General features: G+C 37.3%; 1 protein-coding gene across 6 annotated transcripts in view; it reads right to left on the bottom strand.

Annotated features, from left to right (window-relative positions):
• The window catches only part of LOC139974089 (sperm flagellar protein 2-like), a 45,314-nt gene that overhangs the window by 3,055 nt on the left and 20,325 nt on the right, over window positions 1-21,934 (bottom strand). For 3 of the 6 annotated variants that reach the window (XM_071981011.1, XM_071981017.1, XM_071981048.1), the window contains 20 exons: window positions 21,586-21,634; window positions 20,960-21,097; window positions 20,339-20,365; window positions 17,993-18,150; window positions 16,820-17,086; window positions 16,113-16,250; window positions 15,196-15,476; window positions 14,165-14,357; window positions 13,104-13,151; window positions 12,327-12,371; window positions 9,064-9,190; window positions 7,605-7,709; window positions 6,826-6,906; window positions 5,928-6,066; window positions 4,560-4,659; window positions 3,054-3,239; window positions 2,390-2,440; window positions 1,252-1,434; window positions 630-785; window positions 78-215 (listed from right to left, as the gene is read on the bottom strand). In XM_071981011.1, the coding sequence (XP_071837112.1) occupies window positions 78-215; window positions 630-785; window positions 1,252-1,434; window positions 2,390-2,440; window positions 3,054-3,239; window positions 4,560-4,659; window positions 5,928-6,066; window positions 6,826-6,906; window positions 7,605-7,709; window positions 9,064-9,190; window positions 12,327-12,371; window positions 13,104-13,151; window positions 14,165-14,357; window positions 15,196-15,476; window positions 16,113-16,250; window positions 16,820-17,086; window positions 17,993-18,150; window positions 20,339-20,365; window positions 20,960-21,097; window positions 21,586-21,634 (2,610 nt within the window). Of the gene's footprint in view, window positions 1-77; window positions 216-629; window positions 786-1,251; window positions 1,435-2,389; window positions 2,441-3,053; window positions 3,240-4,559; window positions 4,660-5,927; window positions 6,067-6,825; window positions 6,907-7,604; window positions 7,710-9,063; window positions 9,191-12,097; window positions 12,125-12,326; window positions 12,372-13,103; window positions 13,152-14,164; window positions 14,358-15,195; window positions 15,477-16,112; window positions 16,251-16,819; window positions 17,087-17,992; window positions 18,151-20,338; window positions 20,366-20,959; window positions 21,098-21,585; window positions 21,635-21,934 lie in introns of all 6 variants that reach the window. The other 3 variants (XM_071981024.1, XM_071981039.1, XM_071981032.1) reach the window with 3 other exon arrangements.

Raw genomic sequence — 21,934 nt, 5'->3', positions numbered from 1 at the left:
TAAGTCTCTATTAGACGTAATACAGATGCACCAGTTTCGACCACATATCGATTGATTAATCCCCTGACGTCACTCACCCGTTTCTCCAGCTTCTCGTCCTCTGTTTGCTCCAGCAGTTCCTCTTCCTGAGGTCTCGGCATGTGGGTGTGAGAGGCGACACTGAGGGCTCTGAAGAAGCCATTGACTGGATCAGCATCAATGCTGAAGTACATCAACTACCAGACAAATGGGAAAAAAAATCAATAAATAGAATCAGATACGGTTGTAACCTAAAAAACGGTAAACCCTTTTCTGAAAGACATTTTAGAGACAAATAAGGTAATGCAATTGCATATAGGAGTCTAAAGGATTTGACTCAAAGAGGATGAATGGAGGTAGGGGAGGGGAGGGGTAGGAATATGTCACATATCGGTGTAGCTGCACAGTGTTGGTGGAGGGAGCTCGGAAACTAAGCTCTTAAAACAAAACTTTTAGATGTTAGCATAACATAACATGGCACAACATGACAGCATAGGATAACAAAACAAAACAAAACATCATCAACTATAAGGCTTATAAATTAAACTAGTGACTCAAACATGAATGTAACCAGAGGTCAACAATATGCCAAAGATAATCCTAGAAGTTACCATTTGAGTGTAATCCAGTGTAGGAGGGACGGCATCAAAATCTGCAAATATGTCAAAGAATTTCTCTTGGTTACTGGTGATCCGATCAAACGGGAGAGGCTCGCTGGGATCGTCCGGAGTGGGGGGCCTCTCCTCTGGATCATACCACAGAGATACCTGTATATAGGAGAAGACAGCACTCCATAAGATACTGAGATTTACTAGGTTCAAAAGAAATTCTGAGGTGAAAGATTGAGAAAGGAGGGTGTGAAGGAGGGTGAGAATGAGGAGTGGAGTGGGGGGGGGGGATATGAAACGGAAATTTAAGGAACATCATTTTTGAAACACAATATCATTTCACATTTTATGTACGGTGACGTTCAGAAAACTATTACAATCTAATTCAATGGATTTTAATGTATGACAATTCATTTATCAAAGTGCAAATTCGAACATCTGAAAAACTTTCACTTATTGTTTGACTGGTCAAGCTAATGAAAAAAAACAAGTTTCTTACAGAGGTGTTTCATTTTTGCAAATTTCGATCGTAAAATATGAAAATGTTTGACATTACATCCGATATATACTTACAGTTGATTTTTTGTTTTTTTGTAGTATATTTCGTAAAAATTATTTCACTTACCCTTGAGTATTGGTCTCGTGTGACCTTGCCTGTTTTTTCAGAATCGACACCTTTAAACCTCTCCAGGGTCTGCAGGAGCTCCGCCTGGGTGGGCTTCGGCCAGCTGTGCGTGGCCTGCAGGAGGAAGGCCCTCCAGTCTATGTACTCAGAGTCCGGAGCTAAAGTTCCCGCCAACTGCTCCAACTGATCAAAATAAAAGGGTTATGAAAAACAGTGTCAACTGCCTCATCTGAGCAAATATGGTAGCTTAGATCTGCCAAACTGCTATTTTCTGAAATCTTTATTAACAGAATAGTTTTACCTAGCAGCCCATGAATGCAAGGAGCCCCAGTGTTCATGTTTAGCCTTAGTATTGTTGATTGTCATTTGCAAAGGTATGGGTTTTATGGGCTCATGAAGCATTCAGTGGAAAGGTCCAGGCTCCGGCCATAAAGTCACAAACATATATCCATGGTTTGGATATTTCTTACTGACTTGCCTGATTTTCAAAAAAAATGTTCCCAATCTTAATTGTCGGAGGTTAACGCCAACATCCAAATTTCCCACAATTTCTCTAGATCATCTATGACCCAGATTTCTCTACTGGTATCTTTGCAAGGAAATGTGATGTTAGTTTGTGCATTTTGTTAGAAATGAAGAAACTGTGATGCAGTTTATGCCAAGGCATCGATGAATAGGTTTAAAACATACTGGTTGGTAGCCAAGAGTTGATACGAATAATAAGCCATTTTCCTCAAGGGAAATCAAATGGTACAAACATTCTAACAAAACTTCAAATCACTTGAGAGGGAAAGGTCAGAAGAACATATAGCCAACAGGATTTTTTGGGGGACTTTTTGTGTGAGAATTTCACAGAATTCTGTGACTACATATGAGGCTACCAGAATTTTGTTGATTTCAGGAGTTTATTTGGACTATCAGAATCCCATTAGGGTAGTCTGTACTTCTGTATCTGAGGCTACCAGAATTCCCCTTGGTTCTGTGGCTGGTTTAGGAGTACCAGATTTCCTGACATAGTTGATTATCTAGACCTTATCAAATCATTTCTAATTATTATGAACCAATATGGAAAGTTGCAACTTTCATGACATTCATTTGCGACATATATGAAAACAGATCTAAAATGTAATTTTCGTACCTGATTTGTGGTCATACTGAGCCACTGGTCTGGCAAGGTCTCTGTGCCATGCTGCAAAAACCAAAGAAAAGAAGAGATACAAGGGTTACTAATTCTGACATCTGCATATCTCCTCCGAAACCGCAACTTTTCGAGACACGATCTGAGTCATTATTATACTATAATACGCATGACAGTGCTTCATAAAATATCAAAGATCACATGCACGGTACTGTACTACTATGGCAACATATGCGTATTGAACGCGAAAGAGTTTTTCGATAGGTATGACTTTTGCACATGACTAAATTATATGGTATATCAAATTTTAGTTCAACAAAAATTACTCCAGGTTTGACTTTCAGAAACGTCTCACAAACCCCCTAGGATGGACTAATGCACCCCCTGGGGGTTCATGCACCCCAGTTAGGGAACACCTACTAGAGCATCTTGAATCATATATTGATTTTAAAATGTTCAAAACAATTATCAACATCTTTTTGCCATTCTCAAAGGGACCTTGGCTCTGCCGAGCTGGTGCAGGCTTTTCTCTGTATGTATGTATGTACGTGGGAATGTATGTAGCTTGGCTTATTAAAGTGAACGGTGTGTACTATGACCTATATATTGTGGACCTGATTTCCATGATATGTTGACACCGTGAGTGATCTAAGTAATAACTTACAGTCAATGCTGTCAGGTCTGACAAGGTATCTATGAATCCTTTCGTCGAGATGAATCCGGACGGAGCAGAGGCTCTAAACTGCTCCATCAGGGTCTGAATCTGTTCCACGGTGAAGATATCAGAAAGAGAGGTCTCTACCGGGCTTGGTCTCGGAGGTGGGCTTGGGGTGTTGAAAACCTTCACCTCCTGTTCATAAATGTAAACATAGTTATTTCTGGTTATATATCCTTAAATATAAACATATAGTTATTCCTGGTTATATTTCCATAAATGTAAACATAGTTATTCCTGGTTATATATCCATAAATGTAAACATAGTTATTCCTGGTTATATCTCCATAAATGTAAACATATAGCTATTCCTGTTTATATCCATAAATGTAAATATATAGTTTTTCCATGTTAAACATCCATCAATGGAAATATATAGTTATTTCTGGTTATATATCCATAAATGGGAACACATAGTTATTCCTGTTATATATCCATATATGTAAACACATAGTTATTCCTGGTTATATATCCATAAATGTTAACATACAGTTATTCCTGGTTATATATCAATAAATATAAATATATAGTTATTCCTGGTTATAGATTCATATCTGTAAAATATATAGTTATTCCTGGTTATATATACATAAATGTAAATATATACTTATTCCTGGTTATATATCCATAAATGTGGACATATAATTATTCCTGGTTATATATCCATAAAGGTAAACATATAGTTATTCCTGGTCACATATCCATAAATGTAAACATATAGTTATTCCTGGTCATATATCCATAAATGTAACATATAGTTATTCCTGGTCATATATCCATAAATGTAAACATATAGTTATCCTGGTTATAGATTCATAAATGTAAATATATAGTTTTTCCATGTTATATATCCATAAATATAAATATATACTTATTCCTGGTTATATATCCATATATATAAACATAGTTATTCCTGGTAATATATCCATCAGTACACAGCAGCTTCAATTTTACACTTTTTACCACAGTAGCCTTAAAACTGCATAGCACATTTTCTGCCCTTCACTAATGAGGCACACTTCCAAACCGACCATAAATGCCTAAACAGTCGGGACAAACATATTAGATACACAAAGTCCTGATATTATTAAGAAGCTAGTTATTATATATTATTTGTAAATACACAAAAAAAGAAAAAAAAAGTCACACTAGCGGGCAAATTGAAAGCCATAGGCCAGGCTTTTCATGTTTTTCAATCCAAGTTGAATTAAACTTGCATGATGTGGATCACGACATGATTTGATTGTTAATTTATTCACGATGCTGGGATACTAGGTAGCTTTATGAATAATTAATGTGGTTTAGATATTGTAAGTACCACTGGGCTATATTAATCGTGAGTTGTTTAATTTTGCAGGAACGATGCAAATCATTAGCATAAGAACAAAGCTTCATCCAAACAGCAGCTACTGGTCTAGTTGACCTCCTAATGGACGAGGTGTCAGGACCACCTACCTTATTGATGATGAATTGGTCCTGGATGAGAATGATCTCAGACTGTACTTTGCTCTGCTTCTCGATGGCTGCCCCAAAGATGACACACACCTCATCAATACTGAAAGATACAAGGAACGTATTTATGAGTGCTTGTTAGATAGTCGTCAAATCTCTCGTAGGCACGTTTCAATCACAGAGGGGGCCCTTCATACCACCATAAAATAATCACAGAGGGGGCCCTTCATACCACCATAAAATAATCACAGAGGGTGCCCTTCATACCACCATAAAATAATCACAGAGGGTGCCCTTCATACTACCATAAAATAATCACGGAGGGGGGCCTTAATACAACCAAGAAATAATCACAGAGGGGGCCCTTCATACCACCATAAAATAATCACAGAGGGTGCCCTTCATACCTCCATAAAATAATCACAGAGGGGACCCTTCATACCACCATAAACTAATCATTGAGGGAGCCCTTCATACCTCCATAAAATAATCACAGAGGGGGCCCTTCATACCACCATAAACTAATCACTGAGGAGCCCTTCATACCTCCATAAAATAATCACAGAGGGTGCCCTTCATACCTCCATAAAATAATCACAGAGGGGGCCCTTCATACCACCAAAAACTAATCACTGAGGGAGCCCTTCATACCACCATAAAAATATCACAGAGGGAGCCCCTCATACCACCATAAAATGCACACACAATACTTAACATTTAACTGCAATGTCAAATTTAGAAAAAACCCTGGCACCGTGGTTATGACAACTTGCATGGAGTGAACCTAAAACTAGTCTAAGTTTGGCAAGAAAGGAAACAAATCAGTTTTAATTGGTGAGACTTTCCTTTACTGACATCTTTAGGATTGCTAATCACTTAATTAGTAGTTTTAATAAAGATACTACTAATTCCAACCATTTCTGTCATTTCCCTTTCTGCTTCTATTCCAGTCAATTTCCTACTCGTTAAGTTAATGAATCTCTCCGATAGTGAGAAGATAAGATACTGTAGTCCAGGGTTTCCATAACTTTATCCCCCCACGAACCCCCTGAGGATGTCAGAGATGTCCATGAACCCCCAACTTTTCGAGACACGATTTGAGTCATTATTATACTATAATATGCATCACAGTGCTTCGTAAAAGATCAATGTCATAGTTTAATATTGTAATGAAAAAAAAACCCAAAAGAATTTGTCGATAGGTACGACTTTTGTACATTACTAAATTATATGATACATCAGATTTCAGTTCAACAAAAATGACTCAAGTTTTGACTTTCAGAAACGTCTCACGAACCCCCTGGGATGAACTCACGCACCCTCTGGGGGTTCATGCACCCCAGTTAGGGAACCCCTGGTTTAAGGACTCACCTCTTCATTTCTGACTGGAACCTTGCCCCTAACCAATCGTCCATATCGCTGTACGCAGCTTCGGCTTTAGCTTTAAGGTCCTGCATAACTTGAATGGCATGGAACTTGATTAACTCCATCCTGGCTTTCAGACCGCTTTCTAAAATATAGATTTAAAAAGTGAAAAACTAAAAATTTTGAGATTAAGATTTACTTTACAATTAGTATCTAGAAGAACCAAAAAAAATCTTAATGATTGATTCAATAACTGATTTCTAAAACATAAAAAACTAAACTGTGAAAAATAACTTGATATTTTGTGATTAAGAATTTATTTTCCAATCCGCATTGAGAGGAACCAGTAATAAGAGGATGGATTAAAAGTCAGGTAGAGAAGTCAAAGGGAGATTATCATCTAACAGGATTGACATATGGCTAGCAACATGGCATTCTTGATATGGAAGTCATAAAAAGTCACATTGCCGTGTGAAACCTCATCCCAACACCACGTTCTTTTGACTTCTTTATTTTACGTCGTGTATCTGATGTTTATTCTATATGTTTAAATTTTTACTTTAGCATCAGGACTTCACAAACATGTGATCCATTTTTTAAATCAACTTGTTCTTCTTGTCCAAATACCCCCCCCCTCACCCCCAAAAGGTTACTTTTCTTCTGTTCATGAGTGATTTGCAAATAAACCTGAGGGCCAAAGTACTTTATATCTGGCGTGATCAAGCATACCAGACAATCTCATAGAATTCTTTACCTGTGCAACAATTAGGGAGTTCTACGAGAATTTTTTCAATTTTTATCAATGATGCAAGAAATTTGCTACAAAATCTGTTAACAGTATTTTTCAAAATACAACCCGATTTCAAACCACATTATTTTGGCATAATGATAAGATCCACTATACCCTCATGAGATATAGCTGCTAAATATTCCTTCTTTGTTCGCTCGTGAAGTTCTTGTTGTTCGGGCGTCATGGAAACTTCCGCTGAAATGGGGGAAAAAAATGATAAAAAAATTAGGAATGAAAACCTACCTTAACATAAATCTTGAACTTAATAATAAATGCTGCACAAACAATATGTCACTTTCAAAGAAAACCCATTGTACAAACTTTGAAGGTACTTTTTAACAGGGTTTTGATTAAAATAATATGAATTAATAACTTAAAACAAAGAAGAATTAAAAAATTAAATCCCAAATCCAGGTCATACAGAAGCTTAAAGTAAGTTTCTTTTAAAAAATTGCAAATACCAAACTTTTCAACGTAGAAAGTAAAAAATGTTTCCAAAAATTTAAATTGCATTATGTATGACTCTTTTACAATGTCAGTAAATTATGTACTGATTAAACTTCTGCTTTTAAATGAACTTAAAATGCTGGCTAAGTGCGATTATTTTGCAATCTCATTTTGGGAAATACTCGCAAAGTTTGGTAAAATGGCCAACAAAACACAAAGAGCTGCTTGAAGAAAACAGTCGTAGTAAGTCACTTCAACTTAAGTTTGAGTCGAGTCATTTAAGCTAGTAATTATTGTGACTTAAAGTGGAGTCACTGACTTGAGTCTGTATTATCATCTCTACGGTAAAAAAACTTGGGTCAAGTCATTTCACTTTTGGAATCTATTGATTCGTTACAACTCGTTACAACTCATTACAACTCAGTTTTAGTCTAAGTAAGACTCACCCACAGGTGGTGGCGTAGGAGGTGGTGTCGGTGTGGCTGCCTTCTTTCCTTTCTTGGGTGATTTCTTCCCTACTGGGGATTTCTTTCCAGAAGGTGACTTTTTGCCTACAGAGATAAAGAAGTAACAGAATATACACTCACAATGACGACTATTTTACATCCTCTTTGAAACTGCATATTCATAATAATGAAATCTGTCTGCTGATTGGTGCATGGCATTGAAAATGATTATCACCGTTATTATTACTACTACTAATGATAACAGTACTGTTACTCATCATTAAACCACCAGTACTTTGAACAGTGCTTGATAAGGACTTGGGACATGACACTAACAGTACTACGAATGACACCTGATGGGGATTTCATCATTATACTACCAGTATTACTAGTGATACCTTATGAGTATTTTACTCTACACTACCAGTATATGGAATAGTACCTGATGGGGACTTGCTCATTACACTACCAGTATATGTAATAGTACCTGATGGGGATTTGCTCATTACACTACCAGTATATTGGAATAGTACCTGATGGGGATTTGCTCTTAGACTTCCAGTATATGTTATAGTACCTGATGGGGATTTGCTCTTACACTACCAGTATATGTTATAGTACCTGATGGGGATTTGCTCTTACACTACCAGTATATGTAATAGTACCTGATGGGGATTTGCTCTTACACTACCAGTATATGTAATAGTACATGATGGGGATTTGCTCTTACACTACCAGTATATGTAATAGTACCTGATGGGGATTTGCTCTTACACTACCAGTATACGTAATAGTACCTGATGGGGATTTGCTCTTACACTACCAGTATATGTAATAGTACCTGATGGGGATTTGCTCTTACACTACCAGTATATGTAATAGTACCTGATGGGGATTTGCTCTTACACTACCAGTATATGTAATAGTACATGATGGGGATTTGCTCTTACACTACCAGTATATGTAATAGTACCTGATGGGGATTTGCTCTTACACTACCAGTATATGTAATAGTACCTGATGGGGATTTGCTCTTACACTACCAGTATATGGAATAGTATACAAATAATGAATGGTTATGAGTGCAATAGTGCAAATATTTCATTCGTTGAAAGATGTAATTTGGAACAAATTACATCTTTCAACGAATGAAATATTTGCACTATTGCACGAATGGAAACCATTCATTATTTGTTTTATACAACATATTATATTAAGATGGGTAAAATGCACTCATGCAACAGATTGTTTTGAACAGACAGGTTTCCCTGCTCTCTTACCATTGAAAAAAGTGCTACCAAAAAAGTAAAACCCATTGTTCTATTTCATAGAATGGAATAGAGCGGATTTTGCATGCAATCAACGAGCAATTGGCCAATCAAATGACCAGAATACAATTAGGTGTTGTATAATACCTGATGGGGATTTGCTCTTACACTACCAGTATATGGAATAGTACCTGATGGGGATTTGCTCTTGCTTCTTTTCTTGCCAGCATCCTTTCCTTTGCCACCTTTGCCTCCTTTCTCTGCTTCTTTCTCCTTCTCAGCTTCTTCAGCTTCCTTGGCAGCAAGTTCAGCTGCAGTCTGTTAATCAAGACAATTATCATACCTCATTTATGATCAAGAATCATAACCAACAACATACATGTATGGGGGTATGTGTGCGTGTATGTATGTATGTATGTATATATGTACAGTATGTTTGTATTTTAGATCCTCCTGCAAGCAGGAACTTGCGAAGAAGCCATCATTGGCTTATCAAAGCCGCAAGCTGACAGAAGTCAGTCTCTTAGATTCATATTTAACGTCCATGATTATGAATTGTCAATTGTCAACAACTCTGTAACTGGACGACATACATTAATCTCTTTGAGTGAAATATGTGAGACATTTATCATCCATATTAGTGTTCCATATAAGGTGAACTAAATCTACCGAGCCACACAAATCCTTGGGGTGGACTGCATTTAGCTCGAAGCCTCACACAGTACAAATGTTACATTTATTTGTTAATGTCTTTGCAGAAACAAACTCAAGTCACTGTCAAATGTAGGGTTAAAACATTATGGATTAATTTATTCAGGCTTACCCAGAAATGTTAACTTGACAAATGTTACATTCAGGTTGGTGAGTGTATAGTATTAATATGGAGGTGTAATGTGCATTCCTTATATGGTACCTACCAGCATATTAACTCAGACAGCAGTCCCTTGATTGATAAATGTGACTTTTGCAAGCAATCAAATTCAAACACTTTTTGTGAGACTTCACTACCTTTAACATTTCCAACAAACACTGCCTATCTCTCTATATGGATTGTCATCAGTTTCAATGAATGTTAATGAATGTTAATGAATTATTACTGTTAGGTAGGGGGGTTAGCCACTCGTTTTTAATTTCTCACCACTGAAGGGTTCCTATCAAATTGAAACTAGTTACTTTGTTTGCTTGACTTCACTTCCTCACAGAATTGTTTGAAAGTCACCATTGTCTATAATTTGGTGACGGCTAAGGAACTATAGATCTGGGTTTCATACTTTCATTCTATGTACGGTAGGATACATAGACACAACTGATAAAAGTTTTGAATTTCTACCTCTCCATTCCATGCTTTCATACAATTGTAACATATTTTATAAAATGCAACTACCTAAATTTTTAGAGGTCGTCAGGTCACCCAAGACGACCAAATTTCTGTTCTGACATCCGGAAACAGCATTCGAGGTTTTCTGACGGACAACTTATTGTTCAGTGATATCAGATGCTGACGGCATTGTAACTAAATACACCCCCATAGAAGGATAAATTGGTATCACCCACCATCACTTTGTAGATAATTCAAAACCAAAATAGTGGTAGGCCTTTGAGACACCCAAAGGCCAGGGAGGTTTACTGGCCCACTGATGGTGTTCTATTCATCAATCCTACACATCTCCTACAGTGTATATATTGCTGTTCTATTCATCAAACCTACACACCTCTCCTACAGTGTATATATTGCTGTTCTATTTATCAAACCTACACATCTCTCCTACAGTATACATATTGCTGTCCTATTCACCAAAACCTACACATCTCTCCTACAGTGTATATATTGCTGTTCCATTCACCAACCCTACACATCTCACCGATAGTGTACATATTACTGTTCTTTTCACCAAACCTACACATCTCTCCTACAGTGTATATATTGCTGTCTATTCACCAAACCTTCACATCTCTCCTACAGTACACATATTATTTTTGCTTTTCTTTCTATTCATATTTATATGTATGGCGCTTTTGACAACTATTTTGTTTATAATTAGCGCATTATAAATCTTAGTTATTATTATTATTATATTGGTGTTCTATTCACCAAAACCTACACATCTCTCCTACAGTGTACATATTGCTGTTCTAAAACCTACACATCTCTCCTACAGTGTACATATTGCTGTTCTAAAACCTACACATCTCTCCTACATTGGTCATTTTTTGCAGGTTGTTTCATTTCTTCGGACAACCAAATTTGTTCAACCAAAAGGTAAGACCTGGTGGTCCAAGTGACACCCACAAAAAATCCTTACAGATTTGCCATGTTCTTTTATTTTGCAGTATGGTACTTTCTAACATGACTACATTGCAGTATACTACATGACTATCTAGCATTCACTAAGCTGCCTTCCACTCTTCCATTGCATGGTAGGTTGCATCACTCACTAACCAAAACTATCAAAAGTTAAATTCCCTTACTATCTATACTTCATTTCATAGTTCAATATTACTTTCTGCCCTCTGTACTTTTGGTAAAAGTACTTTATTAACTCTACTAGTTTGTCGATCTGCCATCCATACTTCTGTTCTGTGGTACGATGATTTATTAACACAACAGATAAACAGTTTACAGGACATAACTTTTCTACACTTTCACCTCCCGGCACAGGCAATGTAATATATATTATTAACACTACAAAACACAGCAGACCACAATTTACATGTTGTGAGGGTGGTTAGTGAAAAACACAGCAATCCAACTGATCACACAGACCAAATTCATACATCAATGATTAAATTGTGTGAACAAACTACTAGGCCAGTGACAGAGACGGAGGGTATATTAAACTGGGTCTCATGTCACAAAATTCACAATTTCCACCGTACAATTGAGTTTACATTCTGACTTCTCTATTTTTGAGAAGGGTGAAAGCTATAAGCTGCAAAGAGGGTAAAAGGTGGGATGTAGGATAAAAGAATTGGGGTGGGGGAGGAGGGAGAGAGGGTCTGGGAAAGGGTGGGGAGGTTTTTTTTATTATCCCCAATTAGCAATATATATGAGCTTTAAATGCTCATGCCAGATAAATTTGAAACATGTTTCTCTCTTTCTCCTTACATTTTTGAAACTTTGCTATTGTAAGCATTTCACTATTTGTATATATGGACTTGAAGATTTCTGTATGAATCTGGTCTGTGTGCTGATAAAAACTCCCCCATCTAGATATCTCTACTCACCATAAGAGCTTTCTGAAAACCTTCAGACTACAATGGCATGCAGAGAGCAAAATAATAAAATCATGCAGTGATTCAGAAACATAAACAGAGTGACAGACAGACAGACAGACAGATAGACAGATTGTCTCCTTGCTTCTAATCAAGAGGAAATCTACCAAATTCTTTCTTTTCTTTATGAATAATTTTAATGTCCGGATGAAATTACACGCCGATACATGAAAGAACTTACTTGCTGCATCGGTTTAAAGGGCCTGATTAATGGATTTAAAGACGTCTGTATTTGGGAGGAAATGTAGTACGTTTGAAATATCTAGGATATAGAGGTAAGAAGTAGTAGGCCTAGAGATGGAGTATGGATTTCTTTATGAATGCTGTAATATTCATAACTTCATAACATATATAAACAGCAACTGTCAAATACAGAAAAATGAATTATGAGGACAAGAACGAAGGTCGTAGCCAATTATTACATTATTTTTATGTTATCTCACTAATGTTAGAAACAGACAGAAATCATTATGGATCATTATAACTACAGTATTCTACCAAATTACTATCTTTCTTTGATTTCCATATACGGACAGCTAGTCAAGAATAACAGATATGAAATGAATCAATATTTCTTTGGCTGTGTTCGTTCGTTCATTGTTTTGTTTTTTGTTTTGATGGATTGACATAAACCAGTTCCCATTTTCTTTTGACTATGAACATATTTCAGTGACCTTATAAAATAGATAAAAATGTTATTATCTGAGATGTAGGCTTATCATCAAGCAGGATGTGAAAATCCCTGGTGAAAAGGTGAGGGACTCTACTCTACATCAAACTTGATAACAATATAAAAATCTTCAATCAACTGTATAAATTTTCTGTTCAATTCCATACAGTCCTACCCGGCTGAGAATACAAAACAAACTTAGATTTTCAATTTCTAAAACTTTGGACCTTTTGTCAGGTGTTGACAGAAGAAAACATTTCAAAAATATTTGAAATTGAATGAACTCACCAACTCTGATACTTTCATCAGCCCAAACAGAAAGGCATCGGACACGAGCTGATGCGAAAAGAAAGAAAGAAGAGAAAAACAAACCAGATGAGAAATACCAAACTCCCAAAATATAAAGCAGCCTCAGGGAGGAGTTACCTACAACCTACAGGAAAACAACGATGCATACAATTATTAAACATTTGGCTGGTATGTATTTATGTATGTATTTTAGATCCTCCTGCAAACAGGAACTCGCGAAGAAGCCATCATTGGCTTATCAAAGCCGCAAGCTGACCAAAGTCAGTGTCTTACATTCATATTTAACGTCCATGATTATGAATTGTCAATTGTCAAACAACTCTGTAACTGGACGAAATACATTAATCTTGGAGTGACTTGAACTCGGGACCTTATGATTGAAAGGCACCGGTGTTAACCACTGAGCTAACACTCCCTAAGAACTGGAATTTACCTGTGCCTTACATCTGTTTCTGCAGTTGTTTTTATCTCTTCAGATGTCACTGTAATGTTGAACAATTTCTCATCTTGCTCAGCATCATAGCTTACCACCCATAAGTGTCTGTAAGGCTAAATCTCCATAATACACTTCCGCTCTGAATCCTACGGTTGGTTACTAGCGCTGGCTTTGACCACGGGGGTCCTGAGTTTTTATCTGATTTGTCCTAATCTCCTTGCAAACCTGCCTATATGGTTATAGGTCTCTACTTAGCCTCTACTTTGCTCTCTACTACTTCTCTATAAGGCTCTGTATAGGTTTCTACTTTGCAATTGACGACCTTGTTTGTAACTGTCTGTGTGTTTCTGTAATTTTCATTACTATCAATGGGTCACTGAGGGCTTCACACACATTGTATTTTCTGTACCGTTCACTGTTGGTTTCTAAACTGCTATACTATGTGTGTCTTCAGTACTCTTTCTTTCCTTGTTTTTCTATCTCCCTGCGCGTATGTACTGTTGACACACTCATATAACCCACACCCAATCCTTAGAAGCCTGTCTTTACAGCGACCCTAAACACTGAAGACTTTGAGTTGGTTGTTACGGGTTAGTTATTTTACCTTCTCATCAGGATCCATGGGTGGTACTGGACTCTCTGATACCTCCTCGATGCTGGCAGTAGGGACCAGTTTCTCTTTCTCTTTCTTACCGGCCCTGCTCTTGGTACCTTTGCCGCCCCCTTTGTCTCCCGCGGGTGTCTGGATCGGAAAGAAGCCCTCGGCGGACGTCGGTCGTCTGGGCACCAGAGGGATCCTAGCAGACAAAATACCAAAGTGGAGGAACTATTTTAGAATCGTTCTGAATAAATGACCATAAAATAAGTCCTTTAAACATCTGTGGTTAACCAAATTAAAGTGGCAGGACTAGTTAGTCTAACACTGGGACATTTGGTCAGTTCCTTAATATGCAACACAAAGCTCAATATGTGTACATGGGAGTTGTATTGGCCTCAAATAACATGTTTACAAGGTAAGTACAATAGATGTTGAGTGTCATCCAAGGGTTGCTTTGTTGTTACTATAAATTTAAACATGTTTCCGCTCTAGTTATTAAAACTCATGAAGGAATGGATTAACAATTAACATTTAAAGGTCTGCTGTATAGACCCCAACCATAGCATGCTATCATGGAAGAGTTTTTGAGATTACTTTAATAATCAACCTGCCTTGGTCGTAAAATGACCTCTTTTTACCGATTAGTCTGCAACGCCTGCCACATATTTTTTCTTGTACGAGGGTCTTTGTGTGAACGCTGTATGATTAACTACACTGTAGACATGAACATATTTCCACACAGTGGTTACACAAAGAGCCTAATGGTGTTTAGAAGCTTTGCAGGCTAATCTTAGAGCCTGAGGTGGATTTACGACCGTGGCAGGTCGATTACGTAATCACAAAAACTTTACTAGCTATAGCATGCTATAATTGGAGCCAATAAAGCAGATCTTTAAGCCTGAACTGAGGGGTGTAAGACACTATCAAGTTAGCTTTAAAGGGAGCAGCATGCCAGAAATTTGACATATTACATATTCACATTTGACAAATTTATCTGTTTTTTTCTCGAAATATGACATTTTACAAATAAAACTTACTTTGGATTCTTCTCCATCTCGTCTCCATCTCCCTCTGTCTGAGGCGGTTCCTTACTCTTCTTCCCCTTGGCCGATGGAGTGGTCGGTGTCACCGCCCTCGTCTGGCTATCGCTGGGAGCTACGCTCATGTTAGCTGCCGAGCCCACCCTCGCGCTGGTGCTGAGGTCGATCAGCGGAATACGGGTGAAGAGACAGTCGTACTCCTCTGGAATCTTACCCTCCACGCCCTGGTAATAGTCCTTCAGAAGACGCAACGTGTCCTGGTACCTGTCCACCTCACACTATACGACAAAAACAACTCATGTTAAGCTGGGAATTATCTTTTTTGTCAATATTCTTGAGACTCGTCTCTTTTTATTATTATTATTTACCAGATTTATATAGCGCTCTTTACATGCTTAAGCATGTTCAAGAGCGCTTTACAATGACAACAAACATGACAAAACCCTTAAAATATGAATATGAAAAATAAAATTGACGCAGCTTTTAATATTAATATAAAAAAAATATATAAACGAAGGAATAATTTTACAAACAATATAGATTTACGATGAAATTCCTAAAAAGAAAAAGTGAGTTTTAAGTAATGTTAAGTAACAAAATGACCAAACCCCTTGAAAAATATGAATAAGAAAAATAAAATGGACGCAGCTTGAATATTAATATAAAAATATATATATGTTTCTGACTTCGCATTTATCGACAAATTGATACGTTATAGCCTTGCATGCATCAGCATACTGGTCTATGGATAATTTTAAATACTACACCCACCCAATCTATTAAATATTGAAATTCCATTGCAATGCATTTCATTAGATTAACAATTCAATTAACAATGGAAAATATACCTGATCCCTTATCAACTCAACAACGATGTACTTATAGTTTTTCTGTTGTTTACTTTTAATACTTACTTGCATCAGGGTGAGGTAGTTATTAGTCAGGAAGCCTAGTCTATCCTCTAACCATCCCTCCTCCATCACTTTCTGCCTCTCATTCTCTGCATCCTGCTTTCTATTGTCTGACATCTCCCAAAGTTGCTCTTTCAAGTCCTAATAGAGATTACGAAGAAAACAACAGTTTCGTTAAATCTGAGAAACATTTTTCTGAATGGGCACAGCTGCTCATTAACAGAAAACACTCGTTGAGTGTTGTGAAACCATTCCTTAAAGTGAACCGAAGGTCAGTTGTACAACTTAAGTTGACGTCTATAATAAAAAAAAAACTCAGGTCACCACGGTGACAAGTCGTGTTGAGTCAGGCCAGCTTTATAACTGAACAAACTTAAATGCATCATTTCACATCGGGATGACTCCATAAATGTCTCTTGATGAACAAACACAACAGTGAGGTCATCCTGCGATTTAGCCATTTGAAATGACTTTTCCAAAGTTTTTGGACTTTTAATTCACGTTTAAGACTGCTCCATCAGGCAGTCCGTACTTGCCCAAATCTGTCTGCAACCAAAAGGTCAAAGGTCTAAACCATTTCATCCATCTTCTTTGGCAGGACTTTGAAAATGACCGGGAGTTTACACGGCACCCGATCAGAAATATATGAGGGTGACGAGTCAAATACTGAGTGTCCCCGATAATATGAGAAGAGCACACAAGGGACTAACCTGAACTCTCTGATGGAGTTCCGCCTTTGTTTCCTCGTCCTCCCGCATATCTTCCGCAATCTCGTTGTATTCTCTCTGGAATGCGGAGACGAACTCCTGCTTGCTGTCGGGGCGACGTAGGTAGGCCTCAAACTCTTTGCGAATGTAGAAGAAGTAATGGTAGATGTTCTCACGCTCGGTACGGATGTCCCTGAACGTGTGCTTGTTGGTGGAGATGTAGGTCTGTTCGGTATTCTCCCACAGCGGTGCTAGGGTATGGGCTAGGTTCTATAGTAAATTATAGTATAATAAATAAAAACAAACAACAAAGGAGACAGAAAAACAGATGGTAGAATGTTAACAGTGTTGACACTGAAACCGATACCACCATTAAGTCATGTTAAGAGGCTCAATATGTTACATTCGGCATTTACAGAAAACAACCATTGTAATAAACAAAGAAAAACATAAGGAATTGAAGAACGTGTGGCTTGATGATGTCATATTTAGACTTGATCAAGTCTGTAGTCATGAGTACAGAAGAAAACACTAAATCTATGAAATCTTCCAAATGGAATAAGGTTTTTCTTAAGCTGTTTGGGGAAGTTGGTCATGACAGTTATCTCTATCCCATAGACCACTATGTGTCTCCTCTAATGTCATAATTTTGGTTTTTGTCACAGGAGTTGATACATACTTAAAGTATTGCCGCCTGCAAACTTGATATAAAATTCCACTGTGGCAACACAGTGATTAAGGGGGGAGGGGGGGGCAAGGGAAAAACTGAATTAAGAATAATGTACCCTTATTTTCATAATATAACTATGGAAAAAGAGACAACATCAAAAGAGTGCCCAGTGACATAAGTGTCCCTATGCCAGTCCTGTCCCTCCGTACCGCTGCTCAAAATCCCGCCTGCATGCAAACCTTCCGGCATACTCGAGTCCAGCATAATATATTCTAGGGTAAATTTTGCAGACCCTTGCCAAGTCTAAGAGTGATTTGTGGTAATCAATGTGCAACATGCTGAGCATTCCCATTGACTTAGCTGGGGAATCGTATGTATTCAAACGGCCCCCCACAGACCTCGGCTGCAAGTATCTCTATGCAACAAGTAATACCATTTTACATCATACACACTATAAGGTAGACAAATAGTTAAACTAATTTTTGGCTATTGAACATTACACTCACTGGGTCTATGTTGGCCTCGACCCAGACCCAATCTTCGTCCCCGGGACGGGAAGGAGGTGGGCCGGGAGGGGGCTGTGGCTCCGGTTCAGGCTCTGGTTCCAGAGTTGGTGTTCTCTTCTTTGGAGACTTGCTACGAGATTTACTCCTCTTTGGGGAGCCTAACCAAAAAACAAAGAAAGGTGACTAAAAGATGGTACGAAATTCTCTGCTAAAACTTTCTGTAATCGTCCGATCATACATTTCTGTCAGAAATACCATCTATATGTTTCTATGTTAAACTTCTGTTCTACTTGCTCTTTACATTACAGGGAATAATTTATCCGGTTCCGCATCGCAAAATACCATGCAAGATGGTCAAATTGCTACACATGTCCAAGGATGTATAGCAATGTTTTACAAAGGTAACATAGTATTTAATAAGAGACAACCATCTGAGCCTTCAAAACTACTGTTGTACAAACTTTGAACAGTCAATTATTCTCTGCCTTAAAGTCTATATTTGACAACAATACTAACATCAGGCTTATACTGTTGAAGTAAACAGAGGAAGACATAATTACCATGTTTAAATGCTACACAATAATACAGGCAAGAGAGACTAAATTCAAAACTATTGTGCAATATTTGAACAGTCAATTATTCTCTGCATTAGTCTATATTTGACAACAATACTAACTTCAGCCTTATACTGTTGATGTATACAGAGGAAGACATAATTACCATGTTTAAATGCTACACGATAATACAGGCAAGAGAGATAGATTTTTCACTCAGCTTACAGAATCTTTCTTAATCATATTTAGCTTACAAATTTCAGATTTTATCAAATGATGCCTAATGATAAATGATATGAAAAGATTTAATACAGCTTACAAGCTGATCAATAGAGAAGGATGAAACATGAGTTGTTGCGAAGATCCAGACAGTATTTGCAAACAAGCCTCATTAAGAAAGTCCTGGTATTGCACAAAACTCACAAGGTATGCCATGAATGTATAGGGTAAGTGAATGCTGTGTTTCGTGGACGGAAAAAAATCCTAAATTCATGTAACATTCTTTTTTTTTTAGGGAGGGGGAGCAGTTATCATTTTAAAGAGGTAAAGAATTCAATAGAAATAATGCTTTTGTGCGTATCCTGTTAATAAATGTATTACATCGTGGTGAACATGCTTGTGAGTATCCTGTTAATAAATATATTACATCGTGGTGGACATGCTTGTGAGTATCCTGTTAATAAATTTATTACATCGTGGTGGACATGCTTGTGAGTATCCTGTTAAAAAATGTATTACATCGTGGTGGACATGCTTGTGAGTATCCTGTTAATAAATGTCTTACATGGTGGTGGACATGCTTGTGAGTATCCTGTTAATAAATGTATTACATCGTGGTGGACATGCTTGTGAGTATCCTGTAATAAATGTATAACATCATGGTGGACATGCTTGTGAGTATCCTGTTAATGAATGTATTACATCGTGGTGGACATGCTTGTGAGTATCCTGTTAATGAATGTATTACATCGTGGTGGACATGCTTGTGAGTATCCTGTTAATGAATGTATTACATCGTGGTGGACATGCTTGTGAGTATCCTGTTAATGAATGTATTACATCGTGGTGGACATGCTTGTGAGTATCCTGTTAATGAATGTATTACATCGTGGTGGACATGCTTGTGAGTAACCTGTTAATGAATGTATTACATCGTGGTGGACATGCTTGTGAGTATCCTGTTAATGAATGTATTACATCGTGGTGGACATGCTTGTGAGTATCCTGTTAATGAATGTATTACATCGTGGTGGACATGCTTGTGAGTATCCTGTTAATGAATGTATTACATCGTGGTGGACATGCTTGTGAGTATCCTGTTAATGAATGTATTACATCGTGGTGGACATGCTTGTGAGTAACCTGTTAATGAATGTATTACATCGTGGTGGACATGCTTGTGAGTATCCTGTTAATGAATGTATTACATCGTGGTGGACATGCTTGTGAGTATCCTGTTAATGAATGTATTACATCGTGGTGGACATGCTTGTGAGTATCCTGTTAATGAATGTATTACATCGTGGTGGACATGCTTGTGAGTAACCTGTTAATGAATGTATTACATCGTGGTGGACATGCTTGTGAGTATCCAGTAAATAAATGTATTACATCGTGGTGGACATGCTTGTGAGTATCCAGTAAATAAATGTTTTACATCGTGGAGGACATGCTTGTGAGTATCCTGTTAATAAATGTATTACATCGTGGTGCACATGCTTGTGAGTATCCTGTTAATAAATGTATTACATTGTGGTGGACATGCTGTTAATTGAAGAAATTGTCAGGATACCTGTTTTGTTACCCCTTCCTCCTTTTTCTAAAAACAAATTGAAAACCAAAGTCTTAAATAAAAATAGTTGAAACTAACTAAAAGAATGAGTACAACATAAGATCCAATTTCCTGGTCGACATTAAGCAAGTGTATGAATCAGTTATTCCAGTAAAGTAGGCTTCTACAAATGTTATAGAGGCAGAGCAAGTACTACCAAAGTTACTATGGTAAAGGGTTTCTCTACAGAAGTTACCACTGTTAAAAGTCATCTACAAAAGTTAACACAATTAACTGTCTTCTACAGAAGTACAGGCTTCTACAAATGTTACAGAGGTAAAGCAGGTACTACCAAAGTTACCGCTGTAAAGGATTTCTCTACAGAAGTTACCACTGTTAAAAGTCATCTAAATAAGTCAGCTAGTCTATTAGTCTATAGAAGTTCTGTTATCTACAGATGCTTACCCACTATCACAGCAAGAATTACAGGCAGACATCAAACACTTGACAAATAGATTAAAAAACGGTGTTATATCTACAGATCCATTTCTGGATAAACATTCAACAAAGTTCAAGTCTTGAACCCATGAACTCTTTTACTCTATATAAACTTTATATAAATGCTGTTATACGATAATTTACCTTTCTTGCTTCCAGCAGATCGTTTTGGACTTCCACTTCGTGAACGGGCACTCGGAGTTCTCTTTTTATCTTTACCTTTCGGAGATTTCTCTCTCTTGGGGGACTTCTTCCTTCCGGAACCACCTCTTTTCGCTGAACCTGAAGTAAAAAAAAAAAAAATTAAAAAACTTTAAAAAATGGAACTTTGTTGTTCTGATTTCTTCAGTTTTGGTGAGCCTAAGTGATCGATATTGCAGAAACAGATCCCAGTGATTTGGTAATTTCAACACTGGGCAACCAGATGTCAGTGGGTCTTCGGTTCCGTGTGTTCAAATTTTAGGGAATCAGATTTCAGTTGGTCCATACATCAATCTTGAACAAACTAAACTTTTGTTTCTGTGATTTGATTTGTCCAGCTTTGTTGAGTTCTAAGTCAAATGTTGGACAACTAGTTGAAAATGAGCAATTTCTTTTTTTAGCATGTTATCTAATCTAGTTTTGATAGTATTAATCCTTACAATTTCCATGCTGGTAATTTAGGGTTTCAGTGAGTTCCATTTTGCTTTATGAGTTTTACAGCAGTTAAGACCAATTATTTAATAGAAGAGTCTCGATTCCTTTTAAAATACAAGGTACGCAAGCATTACCTGATCTGGATCCTTTAGGCGAGGGTGTTACCTTGCTTGAATCGGATGCCTGAAAGGGAAACAAGAGCGTTACGTGAAAATCCGAGTACGACTGAATCACCGTGACAATGCGTATGACAGTGTCGTGCAATTTGAAGCAAATTAGAAAATTAATAATAATAACAGACATTGGCAATGATAAAACCATTTCGTTTCCTCATCCTCAGGTTTACTCAGGTAAGAACATTCCATGCAAACGAGTTCTGGTTATTCCATTGCAATACAGAAACATTCGTTGCAGTCGGGACCGTCTGCGGCGTAATTTCTCTCGCTATGAAATCATTCTTGAACAGAAGCTTTCAAATATTGT

Source organism: Apostichopus japonicus, chromosome 2 (genome assembly GCF_037975245.1).
Source record: "Apostichopus japonicus isolate 1M-3 chromosome 2, ASM3797524v1, whole genome shotgun sequence".
In the NCBI taxonomy this organism is placed as follows: domain Eukaryota; kingdom Metazoa; phylum Echinodermata; class Holothuroidea; order Aspidochirotida; family Stichopodidae; genus Apostichopus; species Apostichopus japonicus.
Note: the sequence above shows the minus strand (reverse complement) of the source record. Positions and strands in the feature narration are given on the sequence as shown.